General features: G+C 32.2%; 1 protein-coding gene across 1 annotated transcript in view; it reads left to right on the forward strand.

Moving 5' to 3' along the window:
• The window catches only part of LOC134262594 (MAM and LDL-receptor class A domain-containing protein 1-like), a 62,923-nt gene extending 44,422 nt beyond the window's left edge, over positions 1-18,501 (forward strand). Inside the window, exons 28-37 of the mRNA XM_062745004.1 lie at positions 4,542-4,623; positions 5,543-5,662; positions 7,076-7,167; positions 9,566-9,692; positions 9,848-10,026; positions 10,205-10,286; positions 11,857-11,964; positions 13,499-13,590; positions 15,404-15,536; positions 18,248-18,501. Coding sequence (XP_062600988.1) covers positions 4,542-4,623; positions 5,543-5,662; positions 7,076-7,167; positions 9,566-9,692; positions 9,848-10,026; positions 10,205-10,286; positions 11,857-11,964; positions 13,499-13,590; positions 15,404-15,536; positions 18,248-18,486 — 1,254 coding nt within the window. The 3' untranslated portion in view covers positions 18,487-18,501. The remainder of the gene's footprint in view (positions 1-4,541; positions 4,624-5,542; positions 5,663-7,075; positions 7,168-9,565; positions 9,693-9,847; positions 10,027-10,204; positions 10,287-11,856; positions 11,965-13,498; positions 13,591-15,403; positions 15,537-18,247) is intronic.
• Positions 18,502-19,380: the final 879 nt, after the last annotated feature.

Below are 19,380 nucleotides of genomic sequence, written 5' to 3' on the forward strand. Positions count from 1 at the left end.
TGAATTTGCCAAAACCAATATTTTTGTAACTGGATAGCGGCCTGTCATTCCCATTAAGTACTCAAGTACTTGGTAATTGAAAAAAATTAACGATCAAAATTCTGAACTAAATTATCCACAGTATGGTACGACTTTTTTTTTCACTAAAATGAATTTAATCAATAAAAATGACGATAATGATAAGGCCTTGAACCAAAAGAAAGACTACCAAGGTGTCATCATCAAAACAAGATGGGGACATACATTGTATCTATCTTTGATGGAGGGGGCAATGTAACAGTATAAGATATATGGCTTCCGTCTAGATTTGGCTAATTGATTAACCCTTTAGCTCAACCGGTGCAACAGAGGATTGGCATGCCAGTGGTTTCGAGTTCAAACGGACAAATTAAACCTCTCTGCATATAACAGACATGAGGGTTGAAGACACATAAAACATCTTTGCTAAAAGCATGTGGGTGAAGACACATAAAACATCTTTGCTACAGACATAAGGATTGATGACACATAAAATATATTTCTACAGACATTTGGGTAGCGGACACATAAAACTTCTCTGCTACAGACATGTCGGTTGATACCACTCAAACTTTATGTATCATCAGATAGAAATCGTTAGTGCGAGATGATATAAATTTAAATATCGTATCTTGGGATACAGTTTGAGGGTATACATTGATTTATATCCTGATTTTCTGATTTCAGGCATAGTTTTGGGATACAGTTTGAGGGTATACATTGATTTATATCCTGATTTTCTGACTTCAGATCTAGTTTTGGGATACAGTTTGAGGGTATACATTGATTTATATCCTGATTTTCTGACTTCAGATCTAGTTTTGGGATACAGTTTGAGGGTATACATTGATTTATATCCTGATTTTCTGACTCTAGGTATAGTTTTGGGATACAGTTTGAGGGTATACTTTGATTTATATCCTGATTTCCTGACTTTAGGTCTAGTTTTGGGATACAGTTTGAGGGTATACTTTGATTTATATCCTGATTTCCTGACTTCAGATCTAGTTTTGGGATACAGTTTGAGGGTATACTTTGATTTATATCCTGATTTTCTGACTTTAGATCTAGTTTTGGGATACAGTTTGAGGGTATACATTGATTTATATCCTGATTTTCTGACTCTAGGTATAGTTTTGGGATACAGTTTGAGGGTATACTTTTATTTATATCCTGATTTCCTGACTTTAGGTCTAGTTTTGGGATACAGTTTGAGGGTATACTTTGATTTATATCCTGATTTTCTGACTTTAGATCTAGTTTTGGGATACAGTTTGAGGGTATACATTGATTTATATCCTGATTTTCTGACTTCAGGTATAGTTTTGAGGTAAACGTTGATATAAATCTCGATATTCTAACTTGTTGCAGTTTGTTGGTACACATTGTTTATACGACGGGTGATCCAAGAGTTCCCGATTTAATACAATAACTTTCATAAAAGGAATGATACAGAGTTTCAGTGTAGAATTTTTTTTTAAGTAGTCCTGTCTGATTTTAACGCACATCTGCGACTGTTCTGTCGTAGCGGAATCACATGATCGAGACTGTCAAGTTACATGCTCCGGAGCGTTCTGTCATAGAAGCAAAGATTTTTCGACTCTTATATTTCTAATCATGCAAGTTGTTTTTAAAACAAAAATAACCCATGGCTATCTGTCAAAAATGAGCGTGGTGACCATCATAACCCGAGTCATCTGTCTTGGGAGCGCCGTTTATTCAATGTGGATAAAGAAAAGTGCCTCCTTTTCATCATATCTGATACGTTTAAAGTCTAAAGTAAGTTAACGATATTGTAGAAATTTAATATGTATATTATTGTTAAGATATTCAACTATTTTTTTGTAAGTGATATAAGAAATTCAAATTTATTTTTCTGAATCATAAGGATCCCATGCAGTAAGAATACACAAATTGTTTTCCTCATATGAACTCCTAAATGCCAATTGTGACGTCATTAATTCGTACATTTTCCCGAATTTTCTTAAAGTTGCAGAAGACATCAATTTTCAGTAGAATTTTCTTTCAGAAAACATACTCTGCCACCGCTGCCCACAAATATTTTGAGATATGTGATTTTTCAAAACAATTTACATAATATATCCAAATATTGCAGTGGGCGACGGTGGCTGGCACTATTTTCTAAAGGAAAATAAGCACAAAAATAAGTCTTTCTGAGGCTTTTCTAGAAATGTACAAAATTAATGACATCATATTTTCAGAATGGTCTTACTTCATGCAATATTATTTAATGATTTTTTTTATATTCATCTACTCAACTCTTGTTAAAGCCAAAATCATAACTTTTTAAGAACATTAAATTAAATTTTGGCACAATAAAGCCCAAACGATACCCTCTTCTTTTATATTAAACTGCTTAAGAAAGGACACATATTTTCCTGATTAGCTTTCTATCTCGATATAATATATTGTTACAGTCTTAGGTACGCATTTTCACTTTATACATGTATATTAAAGACTTCATAAGCTTATAAGCAGAGACACAATAACCCGCTCGTAACATGACTCTGTTTCGCGTTACGTTTGTTCACGGTAATTGAAAAATCTTAATACCCTCTCTGACAACGGATAAACGTTTTATGGGGGAAAATTTAAATTGTAATACTATTTTTAAACCGTTGTTGCCTTTTTCATTAATTTGCAATTCGAAAACAAGACCCCATTGAACTTTCGTAAACTGTCAAAGATGAAAGGAAAATAAATTCATATTTTCTCGTGTATATTGAAAAACGATGTGCATACGTCATATGCATCAATTTATGCAACAAGATTTGTTGACAAGTTTGTCGTTATCAAATTGCACGTGTTTTGGGCTTTTTAGCGTTTTCCCTACGTGACGTCATAAATTTTACGGTTGAGTAATTCAAAGAACCATACTAATTTTGATGCAGAGCAACTAAATTTTTTTCATTGTTTAACCAAAATTTGTCGTAATTTTCGGTCATGTGGTCACACAAAATTTTTATCGAAAATTATGTTACCCTGCGTTTCTTTTTCCTTTCAGTATATATCTGTTTCAATAATGAGCATGGTGACCATCATACCCCGAGTCATCTGTCTTGGGAGCATCGTTAATTCGATGTGGATAATTATCACCTTCTCCTTGACCCACTGTATTATATGTATATATGTTTTATATGTTTTTGTACCTTATGTACCATGGTTTTGAGTGAAGAAATTGAATATGAATAAAAAATTGAATATAAAGTTGAGTGCCTCCTTTTTATCGTATCTGATAAGTTTAAAATCTAAAGTAAGCCGTTAACGACATTGTAGAGATTTAATATTTATATTATTGTTAAGATATTCAACTATTTTTCTTTCTGTAAGTTGGCAATTTTATGTCAAATTGCTTAAGAAAGGACACATATTTTCCTTAGCTTTCTTTTACTGGGCAACAGAACAATTATCATTTTAAAACCTTAAACCCTTCATTCACTGAAACAATCAATCCTAGACCAATTACATGTAATGACTAAACATCTCGCAAGTTTTTAGTCTTCAACAACCGCGTAAAAATAATTATATACTCATACTACTGCAAATGAATTTTCTAGATATGCGTTTAACTTTATAGCAGTTTGTTGCTAAATTACGATTGAGTCAGCTAATTTTTTGTTACAAGTGATCTAGATATTGACCGCATTTTCACATTGTGACGTCACAAGCATGAAGCAAATATGATATTTATAGCACATATGTATGACTCTTTGTATGCCAAATTTTATTCTGATCTGAGTTGTATTTTTGTAAATATAGAGATAGTTCGCGAACTGCCATCGTTTCTTAAAGCAATATGAGCTGCATATTTGATGTACGAAAAATTTATTGCAAATTTGTAATTAACTAATTTATTGACAGAAAAATAAATCTTTTATAAACTTCTGCTGTTTATATTTGCGATGGAAATTTTTTTATTAGCTTTAAACATGTTAAATGAAGCAAAACTGAATTATTGTCGTCCTGTACAATAATGATTTCTTATATAAAGCTGTATATTCGGTTGTAAATAAATATTTCTTCTGAAACTTTTTAAACTTTATTTTGGGCAAATTGGTCAAAAGGGTTTAAATTACATACAAATTAATAATAATAGCACATTTTGCCAGCAAAATAAAATTCTCAAAGATACAGCTCATATTGCTTTAACATTCTTGTTACCGTTAATGGATATATATTGATTTATTTCGTGATATTCTTTACAGTTTGGGGATTGACATGAATTTAAATCTCAATATAATATCATGTTACAGTCTTTGGTACGCATTTTCACTTTATACCTGTATATTAAAAATCTAATAAACTTATAAGCAAAGACACATCTCCGTGCTTCGTGATCCTATCTTCAGCTGCACTTTGTTTCTATACGTCGTGAAATATCTTAATATTCTATCTTCAGATCAGTTTTTTGGGTATGCAGTGATATTTAAACTTAATATCCTTTCTTCAGATACAATTTGTGGGTACACACATTGATTTAAATCGTAATATCCTATTTTTAGATACAGTTTGTGGGTACACGTGGAGGTGGATTCAGATCAGATATTGCCATCGACAACATTCAAGTCACCAATGGAGTGTGTGGTTAGTAATACTTCAAAGTTGATATGAAATGAAAACGAAATTTGCTTTTATTTTCACATGTATATGAAATCAGCTTAATTCCATTACTTACAGAAGGAATAAATTTATAACTCAAATGAGCCAGAGACTCAACTTTGCTTCTCTGAGCACAGTTTGTCTTGCGTCCATCTGTGCATTTGTTTGTTTGTCTGTAAACCGCTTACCTTTTCGTCTTCTCAAGAATCACTGGGCCAATTTCGACCAAAGCATGCCTAAACTAATTTTGAGTGAAGAAAGATAAACTTTGTTCCCACCTTCTTCTAAAGGGAGATGATAACGAATAAACGGAAAATTAAAGACACCCACAACTTCATTTCAACTTTTCAATACTGAACTGATTTTAGCGTTTTTTTCCAGGTCAAGTGCTCATGTGAGCGGTATGGTTCATGGGCCTCTTGTTTATATTTGTTTTATATTTGAGATAATAACCAATATCAGAGCACATGTGAATTGAGGAATTAATATACTATATTGTCTACATATTTATCAAAAACTGTGACGCAGTTTTTCTGTTGTATATATTTATATTTTTCTCACATGCATGTCCAAAGTCCTACCTTGTGAACAAACGTGTTTACTCTGTGAAAAATACATATATGCTAATTACAAATATTATTGATGGCTTAAATCTAAATTTGAATACAAAATAATAATTCTAAAATATTTTGGAAAATGAGATGTTCAGAAAAGTAAAACTGAGATTTGTGTTTCGACAACATTATTTATGAAATGGAAGATAAAGAAGTGGTGTCATTTTAATATCAACTTTCATCTTCTATATGTTATCTTTATGCTTTTTTGGTTAAATATTCACCACGCACACCTGTTTAACTTGTGAATTACATGTACATTGTAACTATGTAGCGGGTATTTTATACAGTGGTGGACTGCTCTGATAATCCCTGTAGCCCTAACAGAGTGTGTATTCCGGAGCCAGGCACAACGGTGGGTTACAGATGTGATTGCGCACCAGGTTTAAGTGGACAACTCTGTGAATTGGGTAAGTAGCATGGAAGAAAATTTGGGATAATTAAATATTCCAATTATTATTTAACTTTTGTGTTTAAACTTGATTTGATTATTCAATTTGCAAAGAAAAGATAAAACTAAACAATATTTCTATTTCAAAATTTAAAAAATAAGATCAGTAACATTGTAACAGTGTATATTGTATTGTAGGTGCTAATCTTTGTCAAATAATGCCTATATGCAAAGCTGTACCAAACCAGCTTTAAATATATACACACAACTACTATAACAACTTCAGTATTTTATTTTTGGAACCTTTGAAAATTTTAATCTTCAAGAAAACGTATTCAAAACATTTTTCTGAGAACAAGGTCCAGTTTCAAGACAAATCCTGTATTTTTCTAAAATATGAAAGTGATATATTAAATCAAATATATGAAATTAAAATTCATTCTTTCTGAATCATAGGAATTCCATGCAGTAAAAATACACAAATCATTTTTCCCATATGACCTCCTAAATGCTAATTGTGACGTCATTTACTTCTGCATTTTCCCATATTTTCAGTAAAAGTTGTATAAGAGTATCAATTTTCAATGGAAAAGACAAGGTCGAAAAGTTTATTTGCTGTCATGAGACAAATAAAATTTATATTTTTTTCAAAATTTTAAGAAAGATATCAAAATATTTTGTACAGTGGGCTACATGAGAAATGTGCTTAAAAATTTGTCTAAAGGAGTATAAGCACAGAAATAGTCACCCAAAAACTGCTTTTCTGTATGAAACTAAGAAATGTACCAAATTAAGCACATGAATGAAGGGATAATGGTCCTCCTTCAAAATCTTTTCCATATTTTAATGATTTATCATACTCATCTGCTGAACTATTGTTTAAGCCAATTTCATAACTTTTTTAAACGTACATTTTTAGGGCACAATAAAGCCAAAACCGTGTCTTCTTACTCTTGAACTTTTTTTTTCTCAGAAACGGTATGTTTTCAGTACGTGTTTGCTAATGAAAAGACGAGGTTGAAAGTTTATTTGCTGTCATTAGGAAAAAAGTCATATTTCTCAAAATTTTAAGGGAGCTATTTAATTACACATACATTGTACTTCACTTTTGTAACTAAAAAAATGGGAAATACGCTTAAAAACTGGAGTAAAACGAGAAATATGATAGCACATGAATGAGGGGGCAGGGGGGCTCAAAACTGTTTCAATATTCTTTATCTTTTCAAGTTAAAATTCTGTATCCTCGCAATGTTAACTTAATTGCCAAAATTGTAAAATTTCATTCTTTTTTAATTAGTAATGATACTATCTTTAAATTCATACGTTCATTCATTTTATATGATTGAGTAAGGAGATAGAGAGACTGACATGCGTGTGATCTAGTAATGCACTACTGTAACAATGCAACTAATACAATATTTTGTATATCCAGCTGTTGGTCCAGTAGAGTGCACATTTGAGGATGGAGAGAACTGTTTCCTAGAAAACGTAAAATGGGACGATTTTGATTGGACCACAAAGTCTGTGAGTGTTCAAGATTGCATTATTTTATTCTTAACTGATAAAACACAATATGGCTAAGAAATGACATATTCGAGGATTGTTTTAAAAGTTCGTGGACGATGTCAATCTTCGTTATATCAGACACTCACTAGAAATTTAAAATACTAGTAAGCATAATATAATATGTGAAAATATTTGTTCCGTTGATGCGTGAAGTTTCATTCCATTTGATTTAACATAAATCAATTTACTTCCATTTTAAAATCAATATTTTTTTTTGTAACCGAGGAGCACACTCAATGGAAATGTAACATCAAAACATATAGCATCAAGAATTTCTACAGGCAGACAGGATAATTTAAGCACCTCTTTCTTTCCAATTTTTTTTTGTTCAGAATTTTAACAATTGAACCGTTTTTTAACAGATTGTCCTCATCCGGTACAGTCTCTGCCACTCCAATACTACCTGTACTATTTGTACTCACTTGCACAACTCGCTTGTGACATATTTATTTTTGATTCCTCCAACATTATAATTATTCAGGATTTTTCCTATTAAAAGTAAACCACAAAAATGCATCGTTATCTAAAGCTCAGTGACGTTCTAAAACGTCATTTTTCTGTTGACAGTAACAATTAAGGACAGCCACTACCAATCTTCTTAAGTTGATTTCTTTTCAAAAAAGCAAAATATTAAGCCATAATTTGGAATACGAATCGATGTAATAATTCTTAAAGCTGAACACTATCAAGTTGTAAAAAAGGCGTAGTCTGCCATATTTCCCGTTCTTCAACGCTCTCCCTACAACTCCTATATAATGAACAGATCGCTTATTTGCCGTGCTACTTTGTCGCGATGAAATTTTTCAAATTTTACGTGTTTTTTCCAGAACAGGACAAAGGTATCATGAAAAATACAGGTCAACACATTATTTACAAACAAAAAAATCCACATAAAACAAGGAATAAACGCAAAAAATCTAAGACCATGAAATGGGTACTACATGTCGGCAATGAAAAGTTATTAATCGGGAGTCCAGAAAACAAAGTAGATTGGTTCAGACACAAATCAAACACACTATTTATGAGAAGTGTTCAGCTTTAATTTGATTTTTCTCCACTTTACATAGAATATGACAACAAACATTATGTAGTGTATTGTTTGTAACTTACTATTTTTTTTATCTGTTCCGCGATCCGATTTTTTTTTTGTATCTTTAAAATCTTGATAATTTTTTTTTATAAATCGTTCTATTTTTAAAAAAAAAAATTAATACAAATCATTTTTGGATTTATTGTTAGAATATTTCTACCAAATTAATTTGGATAACATAAGACATCAAATAAAAACGAACAATCCTAGTACAACCTGAGTTGTCCCAGAAAAACGCTTTTGTTTTAATAAGACTATGAAGTTGAAAATCGGCATACATCATGACCAACATTTTTTGAATAAGGCCCTAAAAGTTAAATGAAATATCTCTATAAATAACATGTTCCTCTCGGTTTTAACGAATCCTAAAATTCAGCTACATGTATCGGCGTAACACTGGCGATGTCAAAACCTACATGTAGCTCGTAGTTTTTGTGAATTTGTTCTGGAAACTATGCCTCGAAATAAAATTAATTTAAGGATTTAATCGTTTCTGCATAAAGTTTTTTTTAGTTACCAAGTTATACATCTCAAATACAAGTAGCCCAGTCAAACTGTCATAAACCTCAAACAAATTGCAACAGAATTTTTTTCTTTATTTATAATTAGTTAATTGTATTTCCAAAAGATTGCAGAGCAAATTCTTTTTAGTCAATTTCACAATCCCGATCACAAACCTAATTCATAACTGATCAAATTGTTTACCAGCGGTCTTCACGTAGGCCCATGATGTCCTGCTCCTGTATCGACTATCGGATAACCAGTCAAGTCAACCTCAAACCCCTTCAACTAGAGTTACGCTTGTTTCCCATACTTGTTTCCCATACAATATTTATGTGTGTTTGTTGTTTTTTTTTAAATTAAAATTACACTTGTTTCCCATATTTGTTTCCCATACAGTACTTTAATGTATGTTTGTGTTTTTTTCATCGTTAATACTTTGCCATATTTTTTTTTTTTTTTTACAAAAGTTAAAACAAAGCATTGTGGCTCATGGGCTTCATGGGTTCTTGTAAAAATTTCTGTTATAACAATATTAATGTTGCATTTAAGTTTGATTTCAAAGAATCAAATTCAACGATGAAGATCATAATTTTAAGTTGTCTAAATTATGAAATTCACCTTTTCAAACTTTGAAAACAGTGCAGGTATTTTTTCTTTTATACTGTGTCACCGTGTCACCTAATTATTGCATGGTATTAAAATGAAATTAGAGATGTAAGAAGATATAAGTATTTGAACTGAATAAACACCCTAAATTCATAGGGGAAAACACCAAGTAGCGGCACAGGGCCTGATTCTGCCATACAGGGTAATAAATATGCATACATTGAGGCCACGAGACGTAGGAGAGGCAACATGGCGGCATTGATGACTAAAAACCAATTTGAAAGTCAGTACAACTTACTTTAACCTTGCTTATAATTGAATACTCCTGTAGCAATATTGAGGTTCAACTCCAAAAAAATGGATTTCGAAACATGTACCAAAATATAATTCATGCATATGTTATCTATGAAACTTTTTACTTGTGTTTTATAATTATAGGCGGAGAAAGGTGTCTAACTTTCCAATACAATATGTACGGGGCAGGTACGGGTGAACTGAGAGTCATGCAGCACTCTCTGTATTCTATGGAAATTTTTTCTAAGACTGGTGAACAGAGCTCTTCAGGAAGTGACTGGAAAGTGGCTACAATCGATGTTTATCATGATTCTAACGATACGGTCAGTGCAATACAGTTGATTTTTCTAACTTTTTAAAAGGAAAGATATTGCAGTAAAGAATAGAAAATAGAAATAATTTAAAATATTTTGTACCTTTTTGGTTTTGGGAGTGATACTTCTAGGTAGGACAAAAGGCTTTAGCTCGAGATTTAGCTTAAGTTTTCTCCTCTATTTTTAGATTATGATTGAAGCTACAAGAGGAGGGAATTACAAGTCAGATATAGCAATAGATAATATTAGATACGTTCCCGGACGATGTGGTACGGTACCTTATTTTTCTTAATATTTTGTAATTACTTTCCTTCTAGGGGCGTGGTGTGTAGCCTCATGTTTTAATCTCTTCTGGTCAGAGACATGAAGAGGTAGACAATTGTCTGTCCGTCTGTTTCTTCTGTAAAAAATACATTTTTTAAAATGCTTCTACATTTATCATTGCTTATGTAAATATTAAATTTTTATCTGTTTTGATCTTATTGTGTTGCTATAGTTACTAAATCAAAAAAATCTTTGACATTCTTTCCTGACGCAACTTTTAAAGTTTTAGTTCGATATCCAGATAACTTGTTATTTATCCAAAGTACACTAAAACATTTCTTTTTGCATCGGATTCAGTTTTTTATTTCGACAAACACGTTTAAATAGATAACTTAAAAGAATAAAATACTTCGCTTCCTTTGATTATTAAGACGTTGTAGTTGTTGACGAAAAAAAACACCACCCATATGGTCAATTTATGTATCAATTATTTATGCATTACTTGCAACATTAATTTCAATATAACAAGCAAATATTAAATTACATTGTTTGTATTTATTTCTGTACAAATAATCATTTACAGTAGTAGTCAGAAGATTAAACATTGTATCATTAATATATGCCAATTTTACGTTTTGTTTATAGAAGAACTACTGTTAAGTGTTGTTTGCTTCAAACGACAAATTGACGAATCTCAAGTCAATTCTACATTACTGTAAATAAATTTAATGAATATAAATTCAAAGGAATAGAGGAGTGACCTGGGTCCATATCCCATTCTTTCGAATTTATAGTCATTAAATTTGTAAATAAATTTATGACAATAAATTGGAACAGATGGGAGGCCAGACCCAGATTCCTCGGACCCTGTAGTCCTTTTCTGGGTCCGCATAGGAAAAAAAATTATTACAGACAATTATCTTCATTTATTAATTGAAAAAGGTGACAATAACACAGTGATTAATACAAAAAAATCTTTAAACAAAACAAATCTTTAGGGGGTGTATAAAAACTAATCCCTAGTAATTTTCAGAGGTGGGTCATTTTTCCAATCTCTCTGATCGGTGAAACCTAATAACATGATCAAATATATAACAGCATTTCGACTTGTGTTACTATTTTAAGATTCTGAAATGTATATCGACGTTATGTTTTTAAGATTGGAAATATTCTTAAAAACGCGAAAAGCGTTGACTTTGCATAGATATAACATCTTCATGCTTGGTCAATATGCTTTTTATTAATTCAATATATTAATGGATTGATCTCATGAAAGGGTTACATTTATATAAATCTCAAAATGTTTCATTGAAATTTATAACATGCAAACCTTCTACTCTATTACTTTTATTCTAATGATTGTTGTTTTAGTCCTGAACATCATAGGGACAATCTTATGAATAAATATGATAACGGTTATGAGAAAGTTCCTTACCTTATAGTAACTATTTCACATGTATCTTGTTTTGGTGTGGCTAAAATGACCCTATTCTGAAAAGCTTGGAGAGGTGATCAGATGACCATGAAGCCTATGTGCATTTGACTGAGTTTGACATCTCGGAGATTTTTTTTTAGGTTGTGATACCGTCACTTGTTTGAATGGAGGGACTTGTATGGATACAGCCTCGGGAGCGTTTTGTCAGTGTCCACCAATATACTCAGGGAATCTGTGTGAAACATTCGGTAAAACCCTGTCATTTAGGCAATTTTTGAACTGGGCAAAATACTATTATTTGATAATTTACTGAGTATTACGATCTATTAACGGCTATTTTTTCAAACTAATTCAACGATACAATAATGAAACTTAATTATTAAAGATATATATGCCGTATTAGTGTTTTATTGCTAAAGAAATAAATATGTGTGGTGTCTCATCAAGTTAGATAAGTTATGTAATTTCTGCAATTAAGACAATTCCACTCCATCACTTTTAAAAGTTATGAAATATTATTTTGTAAAAATTATTTTCTCTCCGAATCGGATATTAAACCGCCTCTTATTGAAATATTCATGAACACGTATTTGCTCACAGCAAACAATGGTCCAATCTCGTGAATGAGCCGAAAAGCATGATGGTCTACTACGTTTTCACTACAAACACGTGGGTTAGGGAATTGTACGGTGCGAGTTCAATTGACGGCAGGAAAGCCAATTTACATTTTCTTTAAAACCTGTTTTAGAAAAATAGGAAGGATAGTTACTAATTGAGAATTCCCATGCTCACATTAACAAACAAATGCAGTTTTTCTTGTTAGCATGCCGTATGTTTCGAAGTTGTACACATTGTAAACATTGTCAATACGTGAGCACACCTCAGAGTTAGTTGCTTTTTGTACCGATATAGTCACGTGAAATTGTCTTTTCACTGTCGGTAGAGCACGGGGAAATTGTAAACAAACGGACCTGTACAATAGAGTGTGGCAACTCTTATTTTTAGCATTGTTCATTTGTGTGCAAATCTTAGCATGGGATTTTAGATGATAATGTACATAATGCATTAAGCGTGTAAATGCTTGGGAAATGTAACACGTCTTTCTGAGAGCGATTTTAAAAAAAAAAACTAGACATTGACTTTACATAGCTATAACATGTGTCATGTAAATTTTAAATTTATCGGGTGGTAGTAAATACAAAATTTACAACATCCTATCCTGAAAAGCTTGGAGAAGTAATCAGATGACCATGAAACCTATGTGCATTTGACCGAGTGTGACATCTCTGAGATTTTTTTTAGGTTGTGATACCGTCACTTGTTTGAATGGAGGGACTTGTATGGATACAGCCTCGGGAGCGGTTTGAAACGTGTCCTTTATAAATATGCATGTGAATATGTGTGAAACTTTTCCGGTAAAACTGTCATTAATAGGAATAATTTTTGAATTTGAGAGAATACTATTTTTGATAATTTATCATACTTCAGAAATTTTTGTTTGGTTTCAGCTGTGCAAAAATACGGCATACATATCTTTAAGAATATTGTGTGAAATTTTAAAGGAAGATTAAACCCTTTATAACAGTTATGTAATTGGTACAAAAGTGGAATATAATTATAAAAATACTCGACCTCTTGTCGACAATTACCCGAGGTCCACAGCTTGACTGAATATTTTAACCATGTTAATTACTGACTTTAAAGTGTTTTCTTATACAAACATTCACTTAAAAAAAGTATTCAGTCAATAACACGGTCTAAGATATAAGGTTATTTTCTTAGGGGACAATGCGCTTAGCTGCACCTTTGATGACAACCCATGCTTCTTGAAAAACGTCACAAATTCAGATACTATGGATTGGATAGTAACAAAGGTGAGTATTCAAATATAATAATAATAAATTAACATTTTTTTAAAATTCAAACTATTGTTTTCAACGTAATTTATTCATTGCCAACTTTTGTAAACAACCTCTTTTAACTACATGTAATCATGCAGTTCCGCTCGTTTTATATTACATATGTTATGCAAATTGGAGGGAAAAAAACATCTGAAATATAAAAATATATGAACATACAATGAAATATAAAAATATATGAGCATACAATGAAATATAAAAATATATGAACATACAATGAAATATAAAAATATATTAACATACAATGAAATATAAAAATATATGAACATACAATGAAATATGAAAATGAACACTGATCAAAGGTACATTGAAACAATGCTAATCAAAAGCAGAGCAAACGCAAATGTGAGAAAACATCAGAAATGTGATCAGGTGCTATAGAGGAGGTATGGTACCGTAGGCTGGGAGACTTGTCACGCTGGGTGCAACTGAAGCAATATTTTACTTTTTTTATAATTTCAATCGGTTGAAATTTATAAACCGACAATCATCTTGATTGTTTCAATATAAATAAATAAGCATACAAATTCCTTGCAAGGATTAAGCCTAAATCTTTTAGATTCTTAATGACTTTTATATCTCATACATACCACTGACCTACCATCGCTATTCAAATAATAGGATTTTAAAACAATCATGATCCTCAGTAATACAGTAGTTATTTTCTCTATTTTGCCCTAGGTTTTCTTTCCAGTTTTCCTTTCCACGACAGTCACTTTTCCCAGACTGGGCCTTTTTCTTTCAACGAAACTTCATTTCTGTGACAAATTATTCCACTCCTATTTTGATCTCTGCAATTCTTTTGAATATAAATAATTTCTAGACTTCGAAGTTTGATGCTATACCTATCACCAATCAGCATGAACTGCTTAATTTATTATTGTTCATCTCAATATGAGTTCATACTAATACTGACTAGAACTTTGAGGAAATAAAAGTAAAATACAGCGCTAACTGTTGCCTTGAAAAGTCATGGAAAGTTGGTATCAAATAAAGAAGATAAAATTTAACCATTAGTTAAACATTGGCGGAAATTAAACCTGTTCTAAGTAGCCGAGGAAGACATTTTATAAAAATTCCATTATATCAAAACACATTTAGAAAAATATTTCCTTTTCTATTTTATAGGAACCCTATATATTCATGTATTCTCAGTTAATTTCACTTTTGAAGTTCTCCTATGATCCTCTTTAAACGTCATTCAAATGTACCCCCGTTCTTTTACATGCAATAAAAATAAAGAATAGATAGTGTTGATAAGGAGAAAAAAACTTTATTTTAGAATATTTTAAGAGTACTTAACACAAACAAAAAATGGATGCATGGATTGGTATATATATTTTGACTGATTTTGATTTGAAATGACATAAATAATAAATCCCTGAAATATAAAGAAATCGTTGGTGTTCCTTGGTGCTTAGATATGAGACTTTGTTTTGCTCTCTATTTAATTCCATACTAAATTTTTCGCAAAGTTTTAACCTTATGACAAAATCTTGTAACAATTCTCCAACTATACTTTGTAAACATTATTCAGGTTACCAATAGGAATGATAATCTGCGAGAGATATTACAGATTTCTGAAAAAAAAAAATTAGTGTTATTTATCCTTAACACATTTCAGTTAACAAGAGTAAGTTTATGCAAGATTCAGACAGCGGCTGTAAGTTTAACATGTAACTGCCGATTTTACCAATTTTCGAAATATTGCATGCTTTGATGTGCATAAAAGCGAATTCCTTTTCAAACCTTTCTTTCCATGCTACAGGGATACACCCCAAGTAGTGGAACAGGCCCAGGACGTCCACTGGATGGGCCGTATGCATACATTGAAGCTACCAGGAGGAGAAGCGGCAATAATGCTATACTAACATCTGAAACAACGTCCATTCCCGATGTTGGTGAGTGTATTTCTTCTGAATTGTAAAGCATGTATCATTTGATTATAATACTAGTATGTAAATCACTTGATTGCAAACGTAAGCGCGCAAGGAGTGTTTACATGGACTTCAGACTTTAGACTGATTGATTGTATGTTGTTTTAAGTCCCATTCGATAATTTTCACTCCTGTACAGACCTCACCACATACCGGTGAAGGGCTTCAAATTACATTGTATCACCTTTACTCAGCACTCCTGTACAGACGTCACCACATACCGGTGAAGGGCTTCAAATTACATTGTATCACCTTTACTCAGCCCTCAGGGCCATTGAGACAGTGAGCTAGGGATCTTGATCGTGCCACTGCCTGCCGTGACACGGGATCAAGGGTTAAAAGGTCTCATCTTAAGGGCCCGCAATTTTCACTTCAAGTGCCGATCACATGGCGAAGGAACAGTTGCTACTTATTTTTTATCGACTTAAGTCAGTGACGGCCGAGATTCGAACTCACGACCTCTTGATCACGGTCAGACTTTAAAGAAAGTTGGAGAAAATTATATGGAATGAAGCTTATTTTTATAAACCGCTTAATGGTTTATAAAGCGTAAACTGTCCCAAGATGTGTTATATAACAAAGGTTAAAGTACATGTAAGTTTATGTGCTAGACAGCAATAGAATGTGCTTAAGTACTTAGAATATGAATAAGGTTGTTAAATGTTAACGTAAAGAAAATGAATCTGGGGGGATTAGGCGAGTCATATGCCTACGCAAGGGCAGGTAAAATATCAATTAAAAAATTCTTACAAATTCCACTAATTGTTAAATTTGGGAGTTATTTATAACCATATGCATACAGTATAGACAAAACCTGAATCAAATGACTTAGAAATTGATTTTACCAAAATGGTAACACGCTTTAGTAACCGTAAAAATGATAGAAATGGAATGTTAAAACTGTCTTTTTTACAGAGTGGGTCTTCGTAACATTTTTTGTAAACAAATATTGAAAGGGTATGGAAGGATGTTTATCCCGCTTCAGACAAATTTGTCGTTTACTGATTGGATAAAAACTAATCACATGACGCCCTGAAATTTTCCGTATTACGTCTCCGTCGAAGCGTAATATGAAAATTGGGCACGCGATTCCGTTCGAAGCGTTGTTATTGTATATAAAAATGGCGGCTAAGAAACGGTTTTCGTAGGTAGTTTAGTTAATTTTCTTGTTACCGTAACGATATTTATGTCGATTGTTATTGGATTAAAACTTAATATTTTCATAATATGCCAAATCCCGTGGGGATCCGGGTTAGAATAGGTCCTCAGTACAACTTGCTTGTCGTAAAAGGCGACTAAATGGGGCGGTCCTTCGGATTAGACCGTATAAACCGAGGCCCCGTGTCACAGCAGGTGTGGCACGATAAAGATCCCTCCCTGCTCAAAGGCCGTAAGTGCCGAGCATAGGCCTAAATTTGCAGCCCATCACCGGCAATGGTGACGTCTCCATATCAGTGAAATATTCTGGAGAGAGACGTTAAACAGTATACAATCAATCATAATATGCCAAATATTTTTTTTATATTGAAGAAAGTCTTCAGCGGGATAAATTCGTTACACAGTCAGTTTGTGACCTAATACGGATTCATACAGGGTGTGAAATGGAAATCCGTATTGGGACTCGGCTTCGCCTCGCCCAATACGGATTTCCATTTCACACCTCAAATTTGCTTCAGATGCTGGATTTTAGTTACATTTTCATGAAGACTGACTAGTTTGAATTTTTTATGTCTATTTCAAAGTATAATCTCTCACCATTTTGTACACTTTTTGTTGGTTAATTGTGGCTTTTCGGATTTCCATTTCACACCCTGTATGAATCCGTATTAGGTCACTAACTGACTGTGTAACTAATAATCTCTCACCATTTTCAAAAAAATATGTGCGTCTTCGTGGCTCAGTGGTCATAGCGGCGGTGTTGAAGCACCAGTTGCTTGTCGTGAGTGTTCGAATCACGATTTTTTTTAAAGTTCAGGTTGAAATTTATAGATAAATATATTTTTTCACTAAAACAAAATGAATAAATAAGGTCATGAATTTATTTACGGTCAATTAATATATTTCCTATAATAAACAAGTTTTCAAGATATTTAACATTTGAATGCATTCAGTTCAACACCACATTACACGATTGAAATGTAAACAATCATGGGTAGACCAGCACGATATAGATGTTCTGTATGCAACAACAGTTAAAAGGAAAGGTAACGCGTACCATCTCCCAATCCCTGAAAACATATTTGATAGAACAAGTAACACGCAGTCTGAAAAGCATCACATGTTAAAAAAAACACTTTAACGACAACTGCAAGATTTAGAAATATAGATATTGTCATTTGGACAGTGCTGTAAAAAGTTTAAATGTCTAGGTAAATCGTGCGACAATGAAATTTTCGATATGCTTACAGAGCGACAAAATCCGTGTGGGCATATGACTCCTCTAATCCCCCCTGATTCTTTGTAAAATATTATCATTGACATTTATTATATAACGTAGTACTATTTATGTTATAATTTTACATAAAATGCATCATAGATAAATATTTTTTGCCGGAAGATAAAGCATATGAACGAAGGAAAATATTGAAATAATTAAGGGCGCAATCTTGAGTGAAATCCATTCCTTTTCATATTTAAAAACTTTTTTTATATGTATGTTCCTTTGAAACCATTAGGCCCCCGATGTCTTCGATTCTCCTACAACATGTATGGTATGGGGGCTTCCGGTATGGGGACCTTGCGCGTGTTCGCTGGAAACCGAGGCTCGGAGTCCGAGATCTGGAGTCTGTCCGGAAATCAAGGAGATGTGTGGACTACAGTAGAGGTGGAAATCCCGGCGGAAAATGACCTCGTGGTAGGCTCTCTTTTATCATTTTTATTATCTCCTTTTCTGTACGCTGAAATATTATTATAACACAGAGTTTTCGCTGTCATCTTTGTTGATAAACATTAGCTCAATATACAGTCATGTATATGTACTACTAAATGAATGGGCTCCGTTATTGCATTTTACTTAAGTGATTTATCTACTGTTTTCTGTTTTACTCAAGAGTGTTCCTTGAATTACAGATTACCATTAACATGAGAATCTTCGCAAATTTTTGTTTGAAATTTACTTGATGGTTGTACCTAAAATATTTTTTTTGGAGAAATACATATTTTGAAAACATCTGGAAAAAAACAGGGGGAGGGAGGTTGAAATTTCCGATAAGATTGTACATGTTTAAAACAATTTCCTTCCTTTTCTTTTCGAAGATATTTCAAATATATGCAAAATGCAAGTACACAATATAGTTTACAAAAGGAGCATATAAAATTGTAAAAAAAAAAAAAAAAAAAAAAAAAAGAAAATTAAGTACACCAATTTTAAATTTTATCGTCATATATGTCTCTAGAAAATTAATACCCGGGTCCCATTCGCAAGGAAATATGAAAATTTATATTAATGATAAATATAAAATTAAAAGAATGTACTAAAGTATCCAATATCAGTAAATGACGAACTATCTTTTAGTTAACAAGTTCTTAATCATTATTAAAAAAAAGGGGATGAACAAAAATTAAGGATGTGATATTTATGAGTTCATGTAAAAAATCAGGTCCAATGCTCTTTTCCAAATTTTCCAAACAGAGGATTTATCATTGAAGATTGTAAATAAATGTCATATATAAATATATATATATATATATATATATATATATATATATATATATATATATATATAAGTTACAGAAGTGACATAGCAATCGATACAATCAGTCTTTCTGAGTCCCCTTGTTCAACTTTACAATAAAATTAATGCTTAAG

This window comes from Saccostrea cucullata, unplaced genomic scaffold (assembly GCF_032062105.1).
Source record: "Saccostrea cucullata isolate Sc308-1 unplaced genomic scaffold, CSIRO_AGI_Scuc_v1 ctg3856, whole genome shotgun sequence".
Lineage (NCBI taxonomy): Eukaryota > Metazoa > Mollusca > Bivalvia > Ostreida > Ostreidae > Saccostrea > Saccostrea cuccullata.